The 24,782-nt window shown below is 36.1% G+C and overlaps 1 protein-coding gene across 1 annotated transcript in view; it reads right to left on the bottom strand.

Moving 5' to 3' along the window:
- The window catches only part of NUP62CL (nucleoporin 62kDa C-terminal like), a 92,310-nt gene that overhangs the window by 18,844 nt on the left and 48,684 nt on the right, over window positions 1-24,782 (bottom strand). Inside the window, exons 4-8 of the mRNA XM_011970447.1 lie at window positions 20,078-20,213; window positions 12,894-13,044; window positions 12,253-12,302; window positions 11,975-12,109; window positions 6,743-6,809 (exon numbers count right to left, since the gene is read on the bottom strand). Of these exons, the coding sequence (XP_011825837.1) occupies window positions 6,785-6,809; window positions 11,975-12,109; window positions 12,253-12,302; window positions 12,894-13,044; window positions 20,078-20,213 (497 nt within the window). The 3' untranslated portion in view covers window positions 6,743-6,784. The remainder of the gene's footprint in view (window positions 1-6,742; window positions 6,810-11,974; window positions 12,110-12,252; window positions 12,303-12,893; window positions 13,045-20,077; window positions 20,214-24,782) is intronic.

Here is a 24,782-nt window from a genome sequence, read left to right as displayed (position 1 = left end):
TGGAAGTGATTTAAATTATGTTACATATTTCATCTGGGGAGTCTCTCCAGCTTGAGGAAGTTCACTTGGGCACAAAATGTATGTAAGTAGATTAGTGAGAAATCTAATTTTGCAGATGTATTGAGTGTATTTCAAATCTGGATTTACATATAGAAAAGGAAGTTTGGGAAGTGGAGGTCTGAGAATGTTAACCATCACATACGTGCGCTTTCCTAACAGGAGCTGAATACTTGCTCAATTCTCATTTTAGTACCTTAATCAAACCTACAAGAAGTTCTTTAGAATCAAGAGACAAAGGTGTGACAACAAATCTGTTTTGTCTGTAAAGGGGAACAAAGATGAGCAAGTGGCTAATAAACAGTGGAAAGACATAAAATACCTTTCAATTAACTCCGCTGGGAACAACCAGGTGTCTCTGTTGAGGTTAAGAGATGCTAAAAGTGAACCTCACAAACAGAGATGTCTTTGTGTTGCTACCACATCTCTGGCAGAACAAGGGCATTCGCTTTTCAAGTATGTGAAGTGGAACATTATACTCAAGAACGCAAGAGATGACCTCACCAATCAACCAATGCCACCAAGATTTCCCAAAGAATTAAAGAAAAAGACGAAGTAAGTGAAACAACCTTGCTCAGTAAATCAGATTCTATTCTAGAAGACAAAACAGGAAGAAGGCACTTTAATTGGAAATCAGAGGCATCTTTTGGCATCTCAGCATCTGACACTCTTCAGATATGAGAGGGATGAAAGTAATTAATAAAAATATTTTTAGGCCGGGTGTGGAGGCTCATGCCTGTAATCCTCACTTTGGGAGGCTGAGGTGGTGAATCACTTGAAGCCAAGAGTTCGAGACCAGCCTGGCCAACACCATGAAACTCTGTCTCTACCAAAAAATACAAAAATTAGCTGGGCATGGTGGTGCATGCCTCTAGTCCCAGATACTTGGGAGGCTGTGAGGCAGGAGAATTACTTGAACCGGAAGGCAGAGGTTGCAGTGAGCCAAGATCATGCCACCGCACTCCAGCCTGGGTGACAGAGTGAGGCCCTGTCTCAAAAAATACATATATATGTATTTTTTAAAAATCTTCCTTGTCTGGACCAAAGCTTCTTAAAAAAATCCAACTCCAAAATATCTAATTTAAAACAATACCCTCAGACAATAAATATTAACAGTGGATAAATATAAAGTATGATTATGATATACCACACAAAACTGCTTCTCTAAAATGATCCTATGACATTTTTTGCAAGAGTTAGTCAAATCGTGAGAGACAACTAAGAATGTTTTACATAAAAAAAAATAAGGTGTTCATAGCCATTCGGCTTCGTACTAATGGGACTGTATTTTGGAAATATTACAAAATCCCTTATGGTGCTTATAGTAAGGAGTAACTCTGCCCTGAACAGCAGCCTAAATGTTGTGAGCAGCTATTAAATAATTATGCAGTTCTATTCCTTAAGAGACTGCAATAATTATGGATGAAATATATTTTCATCTTGAAGCTTTGGGATACTTTATGAAAGAAGTAAAATGCCATGAAAATACTCAGTGAACTTTCAAATAATTACAAGTATAAGATTTTTCCATTGCCCACTCCTTTATTGGGGTGTTTGATAAATATTACCAGACATGATTATGGTTTGGTATATGAAGAAACAGAAAATGCCTATCCCTCACCCCATGTCGCCTCTCTAAGAGAAGTAGCACCATATACTTAAAACTAGTAACAAATTGGCTCAGATGGATTGCCAATTCTGTCATAAGTGGTCCCAGAAGAACTGGAGTTGCTGCAGTTTCAGTGACTACCAACTCAGAAGACAGATGTGTGACTGCAGCATTGCCATCAAGTCAACCTCAAAATAATGTTGAAAATTTTTACAAAGAGAATAACAAGAGGGGAAACTGGTATTCCACTATAGTACTACTAACTCCCAATTATCTAGACTGATCGGGAGAAAAAAAGGCATAGTTAATGTTAAACAAAGGAGGGAAATATCAAATGTAAAAATTGATCATTGCCTACACATGTTCAGACACTCCTTAACTCAATTATCTAGTACTTTGACACCTTTCTAGTTGAGTCCCATCACTTATCTAACCTATCATATAAGTTAGAGAAAGAAAGGGGCCTGGTTCTCTGTAACTTATTCATGGATATTGAAAAGTTGACTGGACTTTTATGTAATATTTTAACATATTTAAAGTGCAATGTTTCATTTCCAAACCACGTTTTCTTTTAAACACAGTCTCACTGTCACTGAGGCTGGGGTGTAGTGATGCAATCATGGCTCACTGAAGCATCAAACTCCCAAGCGCAAACCTCCTACCTCAGTCTCCCAAGTAGCTGGAACCGCAGGTGTGTGCTACCACACCCAGTTATTTTTTTCTTTTAAGAGATGAGGTCTCACTTTGTTGCCCAGGCTGGTTTCGAATCCCTGGGCTTAAGCGATCCATCCTGGGATCGCTGAAGTGCTGGGATTGCAGACATGAGAGACAGTGCCCAGCCTCCAAACCACTTTTAAAGAGCCAACTTTTTAGTTAAATATGTGATCCTCTTAGTGCAACAGTTGTCATGTTTTATGATGGAAAAAATGTGTATTAAAATTAAAGATATTAAATTATCAAAACATTTCCCAGAATCCTTTTAAAATAAAGATTTGACTATATACAAGTTGAAGATTTCTCTTTAGTAAAAAACTATAATATTTGTATTGTTAAAATAACACATCTATTATTTTTTCTATAACTATTATTTGAGTAGGAATAAATGGATTCATTGAGCTTACTCTTAAAACTTTTCAGTCCACAGATCATTTCAGCATAAATGATTCAATTAACTACTAAAAAACAAAATAAAATAACAAAAAACAACCTCAGTTAAGACAGCATAATTAAACCCTGCCACTCTCAATTTCTTCATCTTGTCATTTCCTGATATGAAAAAGAAAGGCTTCTTGGGTGGGAATGGCAAAAAGGAGCCCACAGAGTCAAGAAATACCAGTCTTCTTTTCTCATTCTTTATCATGGCCTCCTTTGTCTCAGTTGAGAACCAATATGAAATCTCATCGCCTCTCCAGCTCAAATGAATTTTTAGCAAAAAAGTAACTCCAAGTAATCATTACTCTTCATTGTTTTTCTCTTTTTATCCTGTGTTGACTTAGAACTTTCCCCAGATACCTAGAACTTATATCCTATCCAAAGTACTATCATACTTTGATAACCTTTGTCCTCTACTATTAGGTACATGACTAAGATTTGTTTTTATATTCAGTGGTCCTACCTTACAGTTGTTTTAAGAGCATACCAGAAGAAAGAACACCATTCTGATAATAAGGAAGTCTGGATCCTGGTCCTAGCTCTACCATTAATTAGCTGTGTGTTCTTAAAGAAGTCATTCAACCTCTCTGAGCCACAGTTTCTCCATTTAAGTAAAGTAAGTCCCTTTCAATGCTAACAGTCTTAATTTTATTAAGGAAACACTGGCTGAAAGCCTTGAGATTTCATTTTTGATAAAGAGAATCCCTGCCAAGAGAAAAAAATCACTATAATTTTTCTCTACAGCCCAAATTACTTTTGAACACCTTCCTCAACTCTACCCAAGAAGCACTGATCACTGTAGAAAAACATGCGACAGGAAGACAACTAAGCCAAGCATTGTTTAATCTCATTCCTCAGTGTTTTCTAGTTACTGACACTCTCACATCTCAGCAGTTCTTATAACTTGCCTAGGTAAGTCTAGGTAACTGGTTTTTGGTGATAATCTACCTGGAACTGCCTTCTCTAGATTCAATTTAATAGCTACCTTTTGAATCACATGACCCTTCTTTTCTCTTACCTGACCTCATAAACATAGTAAATTCTGAATCAGTAACCAGTTCTGCCACTACCATTTACTGACATTACTTCTTTTAATCCTTACAGAACCCCTAACAGGTACATATTATCCCTCATTTTAAAAATGAAGATACAGACTCAGAGAGATTAAGTAACAATTAAGGTCACACAATAATTAAGTGGTAATGCCTTGACTTGAACCCATATCTATCTGACTTAGAAACCTCTCCCCATCAGGTAGTTTTTAAAAATATTAAAGTGATATAGAATTTAACCTCCCTCTGATAATTCAAAACAGTTTCAAAATGGATAGAATATTTTTTCCTTAACACAGGAGAGAAGGAAGTAAAGATGAATGATGATATAGGTATGTCTGAAAGGTAAAGAAGCTGAAGAAGTTCATGGTTGATGACCTCTATTAATGCAGAAAATGAAAAATCTAGAATGCCAAATAATAAAATTTGTATTATTTTAAGGCCACGTCTTTAAAAGTAGTAACTCTGGTTAATCAGCTCCTATTTGTCTTAATTCCTTAGGCTTCATTATATTCCATATTTAAGCAAAGTCTATAAAAATGATTTCTGCCCCCCAATTTTTAAGTCCATAGGAAAGTTGAGAGAATAGTAAAAAACACACACATGAATGCCTTTTACCTAGATTAACCCACTGTTAATATTTTGCCACAAATTGCTAAATCTTTCTCTTGGCAAATTTTTGCTGAAAGTAAACTACAGACATGAGAATTCTCTAAATAACATAGCCTGAATCTTCTAAGAATAAGGATATTTTCCTACATAATCATAATAACTATCACATCTAGTAAAATAAACAATTCCTTAATATCATTTAATATACAGTCCATATTCAATCCCCCAATATTCTAAACAATATCTTTTTAGTTTTGATCAGTACCTAATCAAGGTTAAGAAGGCAGACTTGAATGTTATGCTTCTTTTAATCTAAGACTATCCACTTATTTTTGTTTGTTTCAAATTTTTTTTCTCATAACAAACTTTTTGAAGAATCTAAGCCAATTATCTTTCAGAATGTCTCACACATAGAATTTGTCTGATTATTTTCTAGAGATTAGATTCAAGTTAAACATTTTGGGTAAGAATATTACATCATCTTTCAGAATGTCTCACACGTGGAATATCTGATTATTTTCTTATGATTAGATTCAACTTAAACATTTTTGATAAGACTACTACATAAATGATATTGTATACTTCTTATCATGTCAGATCAAGGGGCACATAAAGTCAAGTTATCCTACTATTGGAGAGGCTAAGTTTGATCACTTCATTAAAGTGGTACATGTTAGGTAGCTGTTGTAAAGGCACATTTTGTCCTTCGTAATTTTTCAGTAATCTACGGAGTGATATTTTTGAGACCACATAAATATCCTGTTCTCCAACAATCTTAAACTCAATGGTTTTAGCATTCATTGATGATCCTTGCCTGAATCAACTATCGTGCTGGGGTTGCAAAATGGCTCTTTTCCTCATTGAATTGTACAACTAAAATGGGTGAACTTTATGGTATGTAAATTATGCCTCAATAAAGCTGTTTTGAAAAAATTAACTCAGCAACTTACAGACTGTATTTGGTCCATTTTCTGCTATCATATTTTTCTGCCAAAAAATGACAGTTTGAACATTTTACGAATGAGGCAGGGTGTCAAGATGAGGGTGAGCTTAATGAAAGTGTTCTGTTTAAAGTTTTATTAATGGTAGTTTTCTAATTTTATCATTCCTTTTAATAATTAGCTGGCATGCTTCTGTAGACTTTCTCCTGTACTTCCTTTGTTTTTTGGAGTATCATTATAGATTCATGAGATTTTATTTTCCCTCAATCTATTATAATCTGTTACTATTACTATTCTTTTTGATGTTCAAACCATCTTAATGTGGCCAGTGGGAGTCCCTTCAAGCACAATCTTGTGGCCTGATATAACCTTATTAGTCACTTAACAATGATTGCTTTCTTGCACAAGAAGTCCCAAGCTCACTCTGTACTTTCCCAGCCTGAGGCATGAGATTAGACAGTTCCCCAAGAAGACTTGGTTCCTTTCAGTGAGAATGGCATTTAGAAACCAAGATCTAGCTTCTAGGTGTGCTCATTGCCACTGGGGTATATCTGTCATTGCTTCTAGGCAATTTCTGTGTATAGAACAAAGGAACAGGAATTAATTACTGATATCTTACATTCAAATTTATAATGCAAATACAAAAGAAGAGGAAAAATAACTTTTATCTCTGTGACTTTCAATGAAAATCTTGACTTCTATTATCACTAATATGCTTTGCTTGATTTCTCAATATATGTGAAATGGTAGTAATACTGGTATTATCATTCTGAAACTAATAATAAACCTATTAAGAGAAAGTTTAAAATTTCCTTGAGGTTCCTTATATCCTTAAGATGACATCCTAGAAGGATGCATCATCAAGAACACTATGTTCAAAAGTTATCTGAACTGGGTGATCGTTATAAATTAGTTATGTAGGTTTGTTTAGTTTCAGTATGTATTCAATTTTAGTATTTGTCTTCCTTCCCATTATTTTTTACTTAATTCTAATTTTTTGGTATGTAAAACATTTATATGGTCCCCAAGTCAAAACTGTATAAAAAGGCATATTCATAGAAGTCTTGCTTCTATCCCAACTCTATGTGCCCCATTGCTATCCATCCTCTATTTTCATTAATTTCTAGTTTATCCTATGTGTATTTCATTTAAAAAAATAAGGAATTACAGTTTTTCAGAACTAAAATACACATACTGTGAGTTAAGCAACACCCATACAACAGCTTTTATATGAGTTTGATCATGGAGCATACAACTGACATGTATCACATTTTCTACTTGCAATAAATACACAGAGTGGCATATAAGCAAACTCCCACCTGAATTCCGATCAATCCACTGCAGAGACTCCATATGGGCATTCAGAATTCTGCAGATCTGGTAGAGCTGAAAACACATATAAGACTTTTAGATTATGATTATTCTGAGGTGGTAAATAAAAAATAAACATAAGAAATTGACATTAGGAAGTGACTTTTAATTTCTTCTGGTAAGAAATGGACTGAGAATTACTAATTCAGTGTTTTTTTTGCTAATTCATATTTGCAATGTTCATTATCTTTATATATTGGTTCAAATTAATTATTTGTAAATATCAGGAATTGGATACCTATAATTTAATAAGAAACTGACTGCCCCAGTATAATGAACATTAAGACACATTTCACAAGACAATGAATTCACATAAAAAATTAAAAATAGCACCAGTTGTCAACCAAATCAGCAATTTTTTAAAAATGGTCATAGTCAGTTATCGAGTGCATGGGAAAAATAGGTACATTCATATATAGCCAATAGTAATATAAATTGACACAACCTTTCAAAATGTAAATTTTTATGATACATATCAAAAGCTTTAAAATATTCATACCTTTTGACTCAGTCAGTATATTCTATTTCCAGGAGCCTATCCAGAGTAGATAATCAAATCTAAATGTAAGTGGTGATTACTGGACTATTTTATATTGGCTAAAGATTGGAAATAATATCTCTACCAAGCAAAAAATGATTAAGTATATTATGGCAAAGTCAACCCTGATGAAACACTGTAGTACCATTAAAACTTATGATTTCAAAGAATGGTTAAAATTTTGGGCAAAGACCATGAAAGAATGTTAAGTGAAGACAGAATACAAAAAGTTATTTAGTTTTCAGTACTCTTTAAAACAAAAGAAGTATTTTTAGCAGCATAGCAAAAAAGACTAGAAAGAAATACACCAGTATATTATCAGGGTACTGGTAATATAGATGACTTAATTTTCCTTATGGATTTTGTAAGAAAATGTGACTGAACAACACAGTGCATAATATGAACTTACTTAATAAAACTTTTAGACATTAGGTGGTCTTTCCCATTGCCGCTCACAAAAAAGGGGGGAATAAAAAAGATAAATCTCATCACCGTGAATACTGGAACACATAGCTCCTATTTTTCTTCCCTAGTATGTGACCCAGAGTAATAAAGCTTTGTTAATCTGGTTACAATAAATTATCTACAGGAATATTATTGTTCAGAAAATGTTTTTCCCGTTTCTTGTCCAAGGATTTATGCTATCTGCAAAAAGGGCTGTCAGTGATCTCTTTCTTCTTTTATTCTGCAATCAAACAGCAATTACCCTTTAATTGACTCATCTTAAACATCCCAATCACCCCTGCCAGGAAAACAAAAAGACTCAAACCATTTACTACCCACTACTAAAATAAAACAAAACAATCCAGGGCGAAGTAGAGAAAATGGACAAAGACAGAATTATAATCTCCTTTTACTTACTTGTTTGAGAACACTCCACTTATATTAATTCAACATGGAGAAACTAGAAATCAGCTCTGCTGAGTGTCTAAATCTGCATATATTTACCTATGCATCAAAATTCTATTACAACAAAACAATTTTCAGTTTTGGAATTACAATGGTAATCTAATATTTCATTAAGAGAAAATCTGTATTTTGTAAACTCTTGATCATCTGTGTGAACACAGGGACATGGTGTCATGAATAATTTCAGACTAATTTATATTTGTCTTTGTTCAACTTTAGATTCACCCAAAGTAGAGAATGGCATAATTTTTATAGCCGGAAGGGACTTAGGATCATTTAGTCTATCCTTGACATTTTGCAAAAGAAGGAGCCAAGACCCAGAGAGATTAAACGACTTAAAATTCTAATACTTTCTCAGCTATAACACACTGTATCTTTATAATTAAAAAATGGTAATGTGTATGTAGATAAAGAACTGTCTGTATATAATTGAACAAAGAGCTTACTAAAGAATAATCACCACTTATATATATGTCATTCATCTTCACCTACCCGATCCTGGCCTCACTCCTAATTATATTTAACTGATAGAAAGCACAGTGGGAGATCCCTCTTACTATTACTGCCACAGAGTGGGAATGGGAAAACGAGGACTCCATTTAGCTGCTGAGACAACAGGGAAAGGTACAGGAAATAAACTCTGATCAGAGTATAGAGAAAGAAAAAAAAAAAACCAATTCTTTCTTACTGCCAAATTAATTCACAGCACCTTAACTCTAACTGGAGCCTCAGCTGTAATTCCACTGATACAATACATTTATTATGAGCTAAGTAGTATTCTATGGGGGCAGGTATAAACCTAATAACCATATTTCACCAAGTTTCTATAGAAAAATGTAAAGTCTCAAACAGTCAGCCTAACAAATGTTAAAATACAATCTAATCATAAATTAAGGATTGCCTGGTTGTGTTTAACAGACACAAGCATACCTACTAACACTTACATGAGTATGTAAACAAATATGTAAAAAGAAGAATGAACTGGCTAATAAGTGAACAGAAAAATAAATACAGGTACATACTTAGTTATGTGAAGAATAAGGGAGAAAACCATGACAGCTTAGGGAAGAGTAATATTTTCACCTTCCTAGGAATAACCACAAAAAGCTCACAACCTTTTCTGCCTCTAAATGTTTCCTGCTCCACTAACCACACCCAAGGGGCTTCATATCTCTAGAGGCAAGAAGAAACACTATAGAAGATGGATGAAAGGGACTAGCTTAAAGGAACCACAGAATGCTAATTTCTTTTTAGAGACAGGATCTCACTGTCACCCAGGCTAGAGCACAGTGGTGCAAGCATAGCACCTCAGCCTCCAGAGTAAGTAGGACTGTAGGTGTGTACCACCATGCCCAGATAGATTTTTTCATTTTTTATAGAGACAGAGTCTCACTATGTTGCCCAGGCTAGTCTCACTATGTTGCCCAGGCTGGTCTCAAACTCTTGGCCTAAAGCAATTCTCTTGCCTCGGCCTCCCAAAGTGCTCGGGTTTTAGGCATGAGCCACCATACCTGGCTGAATGCTAATTTCATACTAAATCTTGGTTGTCTAAGTACACAAAGCAGTAAACACACCGGATCAGTAGTGTCAGCAGAACTTTCAAATGTATTCAGGTGATTAACACCATCCTTGAGATCTTGGGCCATTTGTTTCAGCTGAGCATCTATACGCTCTGCTAATCTGTAACTGAAAAGGCAAGTAAAATAAAGGGATTAACAAAAAGTGTTTTCTCCACTACCTATTCTTGTTGACATATAAACATGACACTGCTAATTGGATTTGCCCTAATTCCCCTATCTTTTCAGTGGAGTTCAATTATGACCACTGATATATTTTCATGGATGCAGCATTTGTGAACTTATTATTACCATATTCTAAAAAGACTCCAAATGAGAAGGCTTTTATCTACTTTGCCATTTTTATCATCATCTATTTATCCTCCAGGTGAATACCCTGGGGATCTGTAGAGCAAATGAATCCTTTAAGGTGTCAAAATACACCTACAGGACATTTACATACAAAAGAGAAGTTATTTAGGGTTTGGCAATATTCAATAAATGCTGAGATGTCTTCAATGATCTTGAATACACAAATTTGCAAAATAAAACCTCATATAAATGTACTCCATCAGGCAAAAAAGATGTTTTGAGAAATGAGCTTCATGATAATCAAAGATAGACAAATCTGCTAAGTTCACTAGTTGCCTAAATTCTCAAGATTTCCACACAAACTACACACGCGCGCGCGCGCGCACACACACACGCACACACGACCCAGTCAATAAATATGTTTATAAGAATTAAAGTGGCCAGAGGATCTTTCAACCTTAATGTGTATAAAGATTTAAAGAGTCAATTAGATTTGTAGGTAACAACTATCTACTGCCTTTCTATGGCATAGTACTTATGCCATAGAATTGGTTGCCTAGATTGTTGAAGATTCTGGTAAATATTTCATCACAATATAAATCTGGGCTGGGTGTGGTGGCTCATGCCTGTAATCCCAGCACTTTGGGAGGCCGAGAAGAGTGGATTATGAAGTCAGGAGTTCGAGACCAGCCTGGCCAACATGGTGAAACCCCGTCTCTACTAAAAATACCAAAAATTAGCTGGGTGTGGTGGCACGTGCCTGTAATCCCAGCTACTCAGGAGGCTGAGGCAGAAGAATCGCTTGAACCCAGGAGGCAGAGGTTGCAGTGAGCCGAGATCGTGCCACTGCACTCCAGCCTGGGCAACAGAGCAAGACTTCATCTTGAATATATATCTGACTACAAAAGAGCAACTGGAAAGGAACTAATGTCATGAAGATTTCTTCAAACTACAGTTAGGATCTTATGGCCAAAAATGTAACTCTATATGTTTCAAAAAAATGATAGAATGCATAGAAAGCAATACAAAGAAAAGAAAAATTCACAAAGGTTGAAATACAAAAGCAGAAACTGGTTTAGGTTAATACAGATTAGTTGTACTTACCACATTTAATGCTCCTACAAAAAAGTTAACTTGCAAGCATGTTAAAAATAGGCCCAGTCTTAACTCATAATAAGTCATTGATAAAATGTGTCCCATTTAGTCTCAGTCTAGATTATGTTGTTCATTCATACAAATTCTAATACTTAATAAATTGACAGACTACCAAACCTCAGTTCCAGAGAAATAAAGTTACTTTGGAAACGTTGGCACTGTACTGACGGAAGGTAAAGACTGAAGAGTTCACAAATAAAATATAGCCCTCCTAATACACTGACAAAATCACTCCATTTTTGAAAGCTATACAGTTTGCCTCCAGATTAACAAATTGCCTTTAAAATAGCAAATGATTTATCACTAAAGCAATTGCATGAACATTAGTTTTAGCAGAATCAACATAAAGAGGATACCACAAATATCCCACAATACCATGACACCACACACATAAAATTTGTACTTCTAATTTAAGAACAAATTTGACAAATACAAAACCTTTACAGTGAACATGCATAAGGTTGACAGTAATAACAATAAACAAAATGCTATAAAACAAAATTGCCAGAATGATTTCCTCATTTACAAGCATCCAGAAAAGATAAGCAGAAAACAGTCAAACAAATTGATAAATGTCAACTACAAAAGCTTGTCCCTTTCTACCGATTTGTATTCTTTGCCTTCCAATTCGACTTTTCCCCTCTGTTCCTGGAATGCTCTCATAATATGTAAGTCCTGCCCCATTCTTCAATCTTTATTCAGTTACTTACGTCTTCACACGCTCCTCATCTGCATCCTGCAGATAATGAAGTTCACTCTGGTTGCTCGTAGCCTCCTCTAAATAAGTCAACAGAAATTCTAGTTCCTGCTGCTCTGACAGGATAAAATCCAATTCTTGTTCCAACCTGAATAAAGTAAGTTAATAAAAGGGCTGATGAAAGGAATTTGGAGTGACAAAAAGAAGAGTTAACAAACTATAGAGGGAAAAAAAACACTGAATAAAAAGATAGGTCTTTAATCTTTCAACCAAGGAAATCTAAGGTTCTACCTTTTCTGATCCAGTTTCACTTTGTTCACTTCTCCATGTAAAATACTAATCTATAAAGAGAAATATGAATACAACAATATAAGTATTTGAATTTATATAATAATTTTAGAGCAATATTAATTTTCTCAAATACACTTCAAATATGAAAGATTTCCTTTTATTCAGGGTACTTATTACCTAAGGAATATATTTTGAACTGCTCACCAATATTGGAATAGAAAATTAACCACAGGGCTGGGTATGGTGGCTCTGCCTATAATCCCAGCACTTTGCGAGGCTAAGGCAAGAAGATCACTTGAGCCTAGGAGTTTGAGATCAGACTGGGCAATGCAGTGAGACCCTATCTCTACTGAAAAAACACACACATCATTAGCTGGGGGTGCTGGTGTGCCCCTGTGGTCCCAGCTACTTAGGAGGCTGAGGTAGGAGGATTGCTTGAGCCAGGGAGACTGAGGCTGCAGTGAGCTGTGATTGCACCACTGTGTTCCAGCCTAGGTGATACAGCAAGACCCTGTCTCAAAAAACAAAAACATAAACAAAACAACAACAACAAAGAAAACCACAAAACACAGGTCTATGTTCTTATGTTCATCTGTAAATACTTGCACAATATAGGTAGATTAATGAAAACATCTTCTTACCATCTCACCATTCTCAATCAATGTACGGTCCCAAGCATTGACCTGAGTGGCCTGGAGAAGAAAGTACTTCTCTTGATCTTCCAGCTCAAGGTTCCACTCATTTATAAGACCCTCCAGGTGACCATATGTCATCAAAGGAGTTGCTACTACACTAAAACATAAAAGGATGCAGGATGATCCAATAATCATACTTTAAAAAGTGTGATCAGATTTTAAAAATGAACTCAGGAGGACTCTGAGAAGAAAACAGCATGTAAGGAGTTTCCCGTACCTGCACCCCAAGAAAACAAACATAACTGGTAAAGATGATTTAAAAAAACAACCCCTCAAAGTCACTTGAAATTATCCTAGAGGAATATAGTAAATAAAGATTTATTAAGAAACCTACTAAATCACAGCAAGAATAGCTAAAGTCTGTGCCATAATCTGCTCTTTCTCTTCCCCTCATCCCAGCTCAGCATGACAGAAGCTCCTTTCTGGGTAGGCATAGCTAAGGAGATAGGATTCTCTCTCTCCCAGCTCTTAGTCAAAGTGACCCATTCCCTGTCTGAGTAGTATCCACAAGAGAGTGGGCATTCCCCACTGGGCAGAACCATGCAGAACTCTGATTCCCCTGCCAAGTGGTATCAAAAAAGGCTCAGTAACTAGCTAATCTTTGATCCCTTGGCCAGCAGAGCCAGTCAATGCTGATTCCTCTGCTGTGGCAGTGTCAGCAGGGCTCAGTGGGAAGGTAATCATCAATTCCCTAAGTGGAAGACACAGGCACAATTCCAGTTCCTCCACCAGGGTTCTTTCTGTGGGAGCCAATGACAAGTTGAACCTAAATTCCTACCCAGTAGCAACAAGGCTCAGTGAGGCAGAAGAGGCAGGGTTTAGTCACCATTAGGCTTCACCTCTTGCCTCTGGTGTCAGAGAGACCCAGTGGGGAGCTGAATCTCTATACCCACCCAGCATCATTACAACTGAACAAGGTAATTCAAGTAAGGACCTGTAGGGATCCCACTTCCTACCATCCATGGGGTCAGCAATGCCCAATGAGAAGCTTGACCTCCACATCCACTGGCAAAGCCAAGACTAAATGAGGTAGGGCAAAGAATGCCTAGTCAGTACTTTGTCCCCCTTCTCCCATGAGCCTGTGTCAGCTGGGCCCAGTAGAGAGCTAAGCCTTCATACCAACCAAGGAGGCTGAATGAAGTGATATGAAACAGAGTAGTTGACATCATGCTTCTTCCCTCCCCTTATGTCAGTGGGGCCAACAGGAAGCTTAAATTCTGCCTCCACCTGCAGCAACTAAGCAGTGTGAGTCAGTCCTCCACTTCCCCTTGATCTGGGGGCTCCAGGGCCCAGCTGGGAGCTGAGCTTACATCTCCACTTACTAGCAATAAAGTGGTAGCATGCAACGTTCGCCTTTCATGAGCGATGAGTCAGTGAGGCTAAGCGGGAAGCAGAGTTTCCAAACCACCCATCTGCCTTGAGACAGCATGTGAATAAGTGCTCCACTTTTGCTGGAGTGGTGTAGGTAAGGTCCAGTGGGAAGTTGAACATACAAACACACCCATCCCTTGTACTACATGTCAATAAAGAGATGCTTGATGAAAAAAAAAAAAAGATGAAAATAGGACCTAGACTTTCCTAACATAATAGACAGAATGTCCAAGATAAAATTTTAAAAATTACCCATCATATCAAAACCCAGAAAACCCACTACTTGAAAGAGAAAAGACAACAGATGCCAACACTGAGAGGTATCAGATATTGGAATTATCTGAAAAGAATTTTAAAGCAACCATCAAAAAAAGGCTCAAACAAGCCATTTCAAATTTTCTTAAAACAAATGAAAAAATAGAAAATCTCAGCAGATAAATAGAAATTATGAAAACCAACCAAATGAAAGATATAGAACTGAAATGTAAAATAACTGAAATAACAAGCTCACCTAAGGAGTTTGATAAGAGAATGCAGTCAACAGAGGATAGAAGAAGAAAACTTGATGACAGACAAATAGAATTTACAGAAAAACAAAGAAAAACTTTGCAGAAACAAATGAAAAAAGTCTCAAGGACTTGGAGGACAATAATAAAAGAAGTAACATTTGTATGATAAGAGTTCCAGAAAGAGAGGAAAGAGAGAATGGGACTGAAAAACGTATTTAAAAAAAAAAAGATTGAAAACTCTCAGTTTGTCAAAAGATATAAACCCACAGATTCAAGAAGCTGGACAAACTCCAAACAGAATAACTCAAATCCACACTAAGACACAAAATAATTAAACTTCTGAAAACTAAAGACAAAGAAAAAAAATCTTGAAAGCAACCAGAAAGAAAAAAATGCATTACTTAAAAAGGAATATCAGTTTAGATGACAGTAGATTTCTCATCTAAAACCAAGCACTGAATGAAAAAAAAGTGTCAACAATGACTTCTGTATCTGGTGAAAATGTCCTTCAGAAATGAAGGGGGAGATAAAGATATTCTCACACAAAGTCAAATCAAGATCATTTGTTGCTAGCAAACCTACCCTTGAAGATTAAACAGAAAGGAAATGAAAACAGAAGACTTGGAATATCATATAAAGCAGCGATCCCCAACCTTTTAGGCACCAGGAACTGGTTTTGTGGAAGACACTTTTTCCACAGACGGTGGGAGGGGCCTGCAGGAGGATCATCAGGCGTTAGATTCTCATCAGGAGTGTACAACCTAGATCCCTTGCATGTGCAGTTTACTATAGGGTTCACGCTCCTATGAGAATCTAATGTCTGATCTGACAGGAGGCGGAGCTCAGGCAGTAATTAATGCATCCTCACCTGCTGCTCGCCTCTTGTTGTGTGGTCCGGTTCCTAACATGCTACAGATCAGTACTGGTCTTTGACCCAGGGGTTGAGGACCCCTGATATAAAGGAAGGAATATCAAAATGGGTATAGACAAGGGTAAATATACTATTCTACTTCTCGTTTCTTAAATCATTTGATGGCTGAACTAAAAATTATAACCCCATGTGATGTGATATTCAATGTACACAGAAGAAATGGCTGAGACAACCATACTTAAAAGCTAAGAAGGGTAAAAGGAATTAAATGGAATTAAGGTTTCTGTATTTCACCCACACAGTGTAGTGGTATGACTACACTGTTGTAAGTAATGCATGTATCTGGAATACCTAGAGCAACCAGTAATAAAACTATACAAAATAATGTACTTAAAAACACTATTAACAGAACAAGATGAAACCCCCCAAAAATATTCAAACCACCGACGGCAGAGTAAAAAAAGGAAAGAGAAGAACAAAAATCAGAAGCAACAAATAAAATGGCAGATTTAAGCTCTAACATATGAATAGTTACCTTAAATATAAATGTGCTAAGCATACCAATAAAATACAGAGACTGGAAGAGCGAATAAAAAATGATCCAACAATATACTGTTTATAAGAAATTCACTTCAAATACAAGGATATATTAATACACAGTTTGAAAGTAAAAGAATAGAAAGAATGCAAGCTTCATTTTTTAAAAAGAAATGGCTATATTAATATCAAATAAAGTGGACTACAGAGCAAAGAAAATTACTAGAACCAAAGAGAGACATTACATAGTGATAAAGGAATCAAGGCATCTGGAAGGCTAACAATCCTACATGTGTAGGCGACCAAACAAGAAAGCCTCAAAATACATGAAATAAAAACTGATAGAGCTAAATGGAGAAATAGAGAAGTCCACAATTAAAGGCGGAGACTTCAAAAAGCCACTCTCCACAACTGAAAGAACTACTAGATAGAAAGACTCCAATAATACAGAATCTGAAATTACAGTGAAGCAACAGAATCTAATTTACATATATAGAACATTCCACCCTACAGCAGAAAACACAATTTTCAAATGTCCATGGAACATTCATCAAGACGGACTGTATACCCACCCACAAAACAAACCTAAATAAATATAAAAGAACTAAAATCATACAAAGCATATTCTAATACCACAATGGGATCAAAGTAGCGATAAATACAGAAAAAACAACAAGAAAATCTCCAAACACTTGGAAATTAAACAACACACTTCTAAATGATAAATTAGTAAAAGAGGGATTCACAAAGGAAATTTAATAAGTATATAGAGCTGAATGAAATCACAATATAACATAATATGTAGGTCACAGTTAAGGAAGTGTTGAGTGGGGTATTTATAGCACTAAATGTGTATGTTAAAAAATAGGAAAAGTCTCAAATCAATAGTCTGAGTTCACACCTCAACAAACTAGAAAAAGAGCAAAATGAACGCAGTACAATCAGAAGGAAGGAAATAATAGAGTAGACATCAGTGAAATTGAAAACATGAAAAGAATAGAGAATAATTAATTAAACAAAAGCTGGCTCTTTGGGAAGAGATCAATAAAATTGATAAAAGAAAGACACAAACCACTAATATCAGAAATGAAACAGGAATATCCCTACAACCATTAAAAGGACAATAATGAAATACTATGAACAACTTTATACTCACAAATTTAACAACATAAAAAATGGGCCAACTCTTTAAAAACCACACATTCATCAAAGATTAACTAGATAACCTGAATAGTTCTAGAACCACTAAAGAAATTGATTTGTAATTTAAAAGCCCCTTTAGCCTAAAAGCCCCTTTAGTCGAGCATGGTGGTTCACGCCTGTAATCCCAGCACTTTGGGAGGCCGAGGCGGGCAGATCACTTGAGGTCAGGAGTTCGAGACCAGCCTGGCCAACATGGTGAAACCCGTCTCTACTAAAAATACAAAGATTAGCTGGATGTGGTGGCAGGAGCTTGTAATCCCAGCTACTCAGGAGGCCTCGGCTGAGGCAGGAGAATCACTTGAACATGGGAGGTGGAGGATGCAGTGAGCTAAGATCTTGACACTGCACTCTAGCCTGGGCATCACAGTGAGACTTTGTCTCAGAAAATAATAATAAGAAGTAAATAAATAACCCTATTTACATTATTTCTTTTAGAAAACAGAAAACAGAATACTTTTAAGATCATTTTATAGAGCCAATATCACCCTGATATCAAAACTAGAGACATAAAAGAAGAAGAAAACTACAGACTAATATCTCTCATGAACTTAGATACAAAAGTCCTCAGACAAAATACCAGGAAACCAAATTTTTAAAAATGTATCAAAAAATTATACACCATGATCAAGTGGGATTTATTTAACATATGCAGGGCTGGTTGAACATCTGAAAATCAATCAGTGTAATCTACCACTTCACCAAGATAAAGAAACAGAATCTTAAAAGACTATCAACTGAGGCTGAAAAAGCATTTGACACAAATTGATTTTTGACAAAGGTGCAAAAGCAATTTGGGGGGAAGATAGTCTTTCAATAAATGATGTTAGAAAAACTCGACATCCACAGACAAAAAAAAATTAATCTTGACCTAAACCTCACACCTTATATAAAAATTGACTCAAAATGGATCACAAGCTTAAATGTAAGATGTGAAACTATAAAACTTTTAGAAAAACACAGAAGAAAATCTTTGGGATCTAGGGCTAAGAAAAGATTTCTTATAATTGACACTAAAAGCACAATTCATTAAAAGAAAATGTGATAAATTGTAACTCATTAATTAAAGGTTTTGATACAACAAAAGGACCCTGTTAAGAGGATGAAAAGCCAAGTTACACAGTTAAAGAATATACTTATAAGCCACATATCTGACAAAAGACTGGCATATAGAGTACATAACAAACTCTCAAAACCAAACAGTAAAAAAATCAAATAATCCAAATAGAAAATGGACAAAAGATATGAACACACATTTCACCAAAGAGGCTCTACTGATGGCAATAAACATGTGAGAAGACTTTCAACATCATTAGTCATCAGGGAAATGCAAATTAAAACCATAATGAGATATCACTTCACATCTGTCAGAAGGGCTAAAATAAAAAATAGTGACAACACCAAATTCTGGCAAGAATGCAGACAATCTGGATCACCCATACATTGCTAGTAGGCATGTAAAATGGCACAGTACCCTGGAAAAGAATTTGACAGTTTCTTAAAAAACAAAACAAACAAACGAAAAACATGTAACCACCATACCACCCGACAACAGCACTCCTAGGCATTTATCCCAGAGAAATACTTATATTCATAATAAACATGTACACCAATGTTCACACCAGCTTTTTTCATAATATCAAAAAAACTGGAAACAGCCTGTATGTCCATCAACAGGTGAATGGTTAAACAAACCATGGTGCATCCAAAATACCATGGAATACTACTCAGAAATAAAAAAGAACAAACTATTGATGCTCATGACAACTTGGGTGGATCACAAGGAATTATGCTGAATAAAACATCCAATTCCCAAAGGTCACATATATATGACTCTATCTATACAACACTCTTGAAATGTCAAGATTATAGAAATAGAGAACATTAATTGTTGCTCAGGGTCAAGGAAAGGAGGGGAGTGGGTGTGGCTATATAAGGGCAACAGGAGGAATCCTTGTAGTGATAAAACTGTTCTGAATTTTGACTGTAGCAATATCAATATCTTGGTTGTGATATTATACTATATTACTGTTAAGATGTTATCACTGGAGGAAATGATATAAAGACCATACAGAATGTTGTGTATTATTTCTTACATATACATGTGACTCTACAATTATCTCAAAATAAAAAGCTTAACTTAAAAAATGAACAAATACTAGAGAGAAACATCATATACAGGCTCCAGAGCCTGTATATCCAGAGTTTGACTGCCTGAATTTTAATCCTGGATCAACCATTAACAAGTATGCAACTATGAGCAGATTATAAAATCTCTGTATGCTCTCGTTTTCTCACCTACAAAATGAGAATGAAAATACTGCCTACCTCATAGGGTTACTGTGAGGATAAATGACATGATGCTTGTAATGCATTGTCATCTTGCCAAACATACAGTAATTGCACAATAAGTGGTAGCTATTATTCGTAATAGTAATGATTCTATTATAATGATATTCAGAAGGCAAAGGTGTGCTGTTAGTTATTCAACTTCCTAAGCTACAGAAATCTTTCTCTTAACTGTTCCCTCAACTCAATCATTTAGCTAACTTTCAAATATTATTCTAAAGTTATCCAAGCAAATGTCTTGTACATGATAAATAAAATGAAACACATGCAAGTTTTTAAATAAATAGGCTTACCTAACAGTTGAAGTATAAGGTACAAGGTTTTCAAACCCTCTTGATGACAGTTGGTTTTGGTTCACAGTAAAGCCACTGGTGATTGTGGTAGTAGTGTTGGTGGTGAAAGTGGTGGTGGTAGTCGTTGAAGTTGTAACTGGAAAATAAAGTGTATAATGTTAGTAAGAAATGGGAAATTGTTTCATTTAAGCCTTTATCGTTCAGATTTAAAATTATGGAGGCATTTTTAAAAATACAAATTTGAACTCAAAGATGCAGATTTGAATTCAACACTGTTGTAATATGAAATAATAAATGGCAGGCCAGGTACCTGGATTAACTTTCCAGCTGAAAACTAAAAATCCTGGATAAATTCATAGAAAAATAAAACTTCTAACCAGCCCAATAACCATGAAAGAAATCAAATCAGTCTTCAAAATTCTTCTCATAAAGAAAACTCCAGTCCCAGATGTCACTGCTGGTAAGTTTTATGAAACTTTCAAGAAAAGAATAATTGCAATTTACAAAAGATCTCTGTACATCTATATCTTTGCATACTTACATGGCTGTATCTGTGTAATTAATTCCTAGAAATAAAATTTCTAGATCAAAGTGTCAGCATGCTCTAAATTTTAACATAACTTGCCAAATTGCCCTATCTAAACGTTTGATTTTGCCAGTTTATGTCCCTATCAATAGGAAAGAGTGCCTATTTCTTTATACCACAGTCAATACTAGGCATACATTTTTGCAAACCCTAGTCAAAAGCCTCTCAAAGCTTTATCTACAGCCCAGACTCTCTCTTATGTGTCTTTTTCTGTTACACCCCTATTAGAATGTCCTGCTCTCTATAGATAAAATCCTAAGTATCCTTCATGGCTTGACTCAAATTCTTTGTTCCCCATATTTATCACCTACTTCTCTCCTACTCATAGTTTCCTTTGGTTTTCTAAATTTCTGCAGCACTTTTGGGTCTTATTACACACTGAGCACTTAATGAACAATGCACAGAAAATTGTGGCTGCTAGGGAACTGGGAAGGTTTTATTTTCTTCTTTTTGGTCTCGGTATTTTCAAATGTTCTTACAACTAGTAAATGTTGCTTCTGTAACAAGGAATCTGTTATGAAAATATAATGTACATGATTGTTTGTTTTACGTTAGCTTTGCTTTCCAAATTAGCAATAGTTTCAGATTAATGGCCACATCAGATAAATTCATAAACCATGGTGCCTGCTACAACCACTGACTACTCTGACGGAGGCTGGCCTGAGGGAACATTCCTGCTGAGGGAACAAGCTCAAATACCCATTCTTTGTTCCAGATAACTGTCCTTTTTGTTCCTGGTTCACAGTTGACTGGGCAGGATGGCCAACTGAAGGATGGGAAGCCATCCAATGTACTACTAGCAGCCTACCTGAGGGTCTGGCACAAAAAGCTCTAGCGAAACAGGATTAATATGAGTCAGAATTTCATTTCCAAAAATTTAGCAATATGGAAAAAATCTGACTCTAGGCAGATACTGGGAAATATTTCCAAAAGTATAGAAGGAATCCAACTATAGGCAGAGAGACTTGATAGGACTGACAGAAGAAAGAGATGAAGTAGAAGTAAGGGACCATGAGCAAGTCACAATTAAGGATAAGGTAAAGCAGGAAGGCAGAGAAAGAGGTAAGGAAACCAATGAGAAATTTAAAAAAAGAAAAAAGTAAGACAAAAGGAGAATAACTGAATTATGCCTATGCAATATTTGATTTGGCAGGTCCCTAAAGGTGCCTTAAGAATAATCTTAAGTTCCAATTTCCTTAAAGTAACAGTGTCATGGCAATGACTTTACTTGAATTCCACGAGACTCCATTTCCTTTTTGGCCACAAAGGTTCTCATGATAATTCCCCATTCTTTATGTTAGCCTTTGTGAGGGTGAAATGTGCACCACAGAGGTAGACCATGCCCAATCACAAAGAAGCCCAGGAGTCACTATGGTTAGAACAGTGGAGAGATTACAGATTGGATCTTGCGTGATATTCTTTACAACCATAAGTCATCATTTTATTCATCTGAGAACAAAAATCTTATCTGAAAGGAAAACCTTCCTCAGAAATGCTAAAAATTAATGATAATGCCAATAGACTCCCTTTATTGATTAATTCACCCAAACACTGAGTAACTACTGCATTCAAGACAGAAATAAATTTTTTTTTTAAATGAGCCCTTCTTGTAAAGGAGAATATCTTCACCCAAAGATGGTTTTCTAATAAAGTAATTTGTATTTCCTAACATGGATAGGTATTCAAAGATGTATAATTGGCTAGGCAGGGTGGCTCACACCTGTAATCCCAGCACTTTGGGAGGCCGAAGCAGGTATATCACTGGAGGTCAGGAGTTTGAGACGAGCCTGGCCAACATGGTGAAACCCCATCTCTACTAAAAATACAAAAATCAGCCAGATGTGGTGCACACCTGTAATCCCAGCTACTCAGGAGGCTAAGTGAGCAACAGAGCGAGATTCTGCCTCCAAAAAAAAAAGAAAAAAAAAGATGTATACTTAAGAGGAAACAGCAAATTCTAAGAATGTGTATACACACACACACACACACACACAGAGTATGGTACCATTTTTATAAAACAAATTTAATGTATGTCTGTATATGCTTAGAAAAAAAGTCTAGAAAGATAAACTGTTCTCTCTAGAGGGAGTGATATGTATATATGCATGTATGTATTGTTTTTACCTATAAGCAGCACAAACATAAAGGAATCCTGAGTCATTTTAAAATGGTATGATTATTTTAACTTCTTTTTTTTGTTTGTTTTTGAGATGGAGTCTCGCTCTGTCACCCAGGCTGGAGTGCAGTGGCACGATCTTGGCTCACTGCAACCTCCACCACCCAGGTTCAAGCAATTCTCCTGCCTCAGCCTCCCAAGTAGCTGGGACTACAGGCACGTGCCACCACACTCGGCTAATTTTTTCTTATTTTTAGTAGAGATGGGGTTTCACTGTGTTAGCCAGGATGGTCTTGATCTCCTGACCTCGTGATCCGCCCACCTCAGCCTCTCAAAGTGCTGGGATTACAGGCGTGAGCCACCACACCCGGCCTATTTTAATTTTTTATACAGTTTTATTTTTGTTATCTTTCATGCTATTTTTAAAGGCATAAATTAACTCTGGCATAGTCAAATAATATTTCAATTAATACCTAGGAAAGGAATGGGTTTGGAAGTTGTATCACAGTTTGATTTTGCAAATTACAACTTCAGTGTTAACCAGTTAATACAGTCAATACTACATTATCTGTGTAGTAAAGCGGAAGTATGGTTCTAAAAATAATACAAAAAACTACATACCAAATTTGAACTCACATTTAAATAAATCTCATTCTGATAGTCTTAAAAATCATTGCATAAAATAGTGAAAATAGTCTTTAAAATATTCTACTATCCAGTTTTCCTATCCTGTCCCTGATCAACAACTATACATCTTTTTCCATGCCGGAAATGGACATCATCACCTTCCCAGACTATAAAAAGCAAACTTCTCTTAAAATTTGGTGATTATACCTAGGGCAGAGAGTAATCCCAAGTGGCTGTAAATCTGCAGATACAAACGCTTGAAAGCTGCTCTGCAAGACTGGTTAGTGAGATGAAGAATCTGAATAAGTAAATACACGTGAAGAGAAAGAAAGGTAAGTAGGGAAAAAGAACACCCCAAATTGGGGCTGTCAGGTTGAGACATACCTAATGGGGAGAAGGGTAAGTGCGTTAGGTCCTGGTGGGTGAAATGATGTGTATTAGTCTGTTCTCACGCTGCTAATAAAGACATACCCGAGACTGGATAGTTTATAAAGGAAAGAGGTTTAATTGACTCACAGTTCCACATGGCTGAGGAGGCCTCACAATCATGACAGAAGGTGAATGAGGAGCAAAGTCACGTCTTACATGGTGGCAGGCAAGAGAGCTTGTGTAAGGGAACTCCCTTTTATAAAACCATCATATCTTGTGAGATTTATTCACTATCACAAGAACAGCATGAGAAAGACCCGTCCTCATGATTCAGTTACCTCTCACCAAGTCCCTCCCACAACACATGGGAATTATGGGAGCTACAATTCAAGATGAGATTTGTGTGAGGACACAGCCAAATCATATCATGGTGCTAAGGGATGGGCTAGTGGCAAAAGTAGTATTTGTACGAAGGAATTTGAGACTTATATAGATAAGGGCTGGATATGACAGCATCATCAAAGAGGCTGCCCATTCATATTTCAGTGATTCAACCCATAACTAAAAGAACCAGGTTTTATTTTGTCATTGTTTCATGGGGAAATAATGTGTTACATTTTTTGCGAATATGGTAACTTGCAACGTTCTTATGACACACCCTTCACAAGTCTCATACATTGGCCAGTTAGCCTGCTAAACAGTAGAAACTCATAAGGTCATGTAAAAGAATAAATAAAGAGATGAGGCCAGGTGTGGTGCCTCATGCCTACAAGTTGAGCACTTTGGGAGGCCAAGGTGGGAGGACAGCTTGAGCCCAGAAGTTTGAGACCAGCCTGGACAATGTAGTGAGACCCTATCTCTACTAAAAAAAAAAAAAATCAGCCAGGCATGGTGGTGCACACCTGTAGTTCCAGATATTCAGGAGGCTGAGGTGGGAGGATCACTTGAACCCAGGAGTTTGAGACCAGCCTGGACAATATAGTGAGACCTCATCTCTACTAAAAAAA

The sequence above is a fragment of the Mandrillus leucophaeus genome, unplaced genomic scaffold, assembly GCF_000951045.1.
Source record: "Mandrillus leucophaeus isolate KB7577 unplaced genomic scaffold, Mleu.le_1.0 Scaffold949, whole genome shotgun sequence".
In the NCBI taxonomy this organism is placed as follows: Eukaryota; Metazoa; Chordata; class Mammalia; order Primates; family Cercopithecidae; genus Mandrillus; species Mandrillus leucophaeus.
The sequence above is the reverse complement of the archived record's forward strand: the minus strand, read 5'-3'. Positions and strand labels throughout refer to the sequence as shown.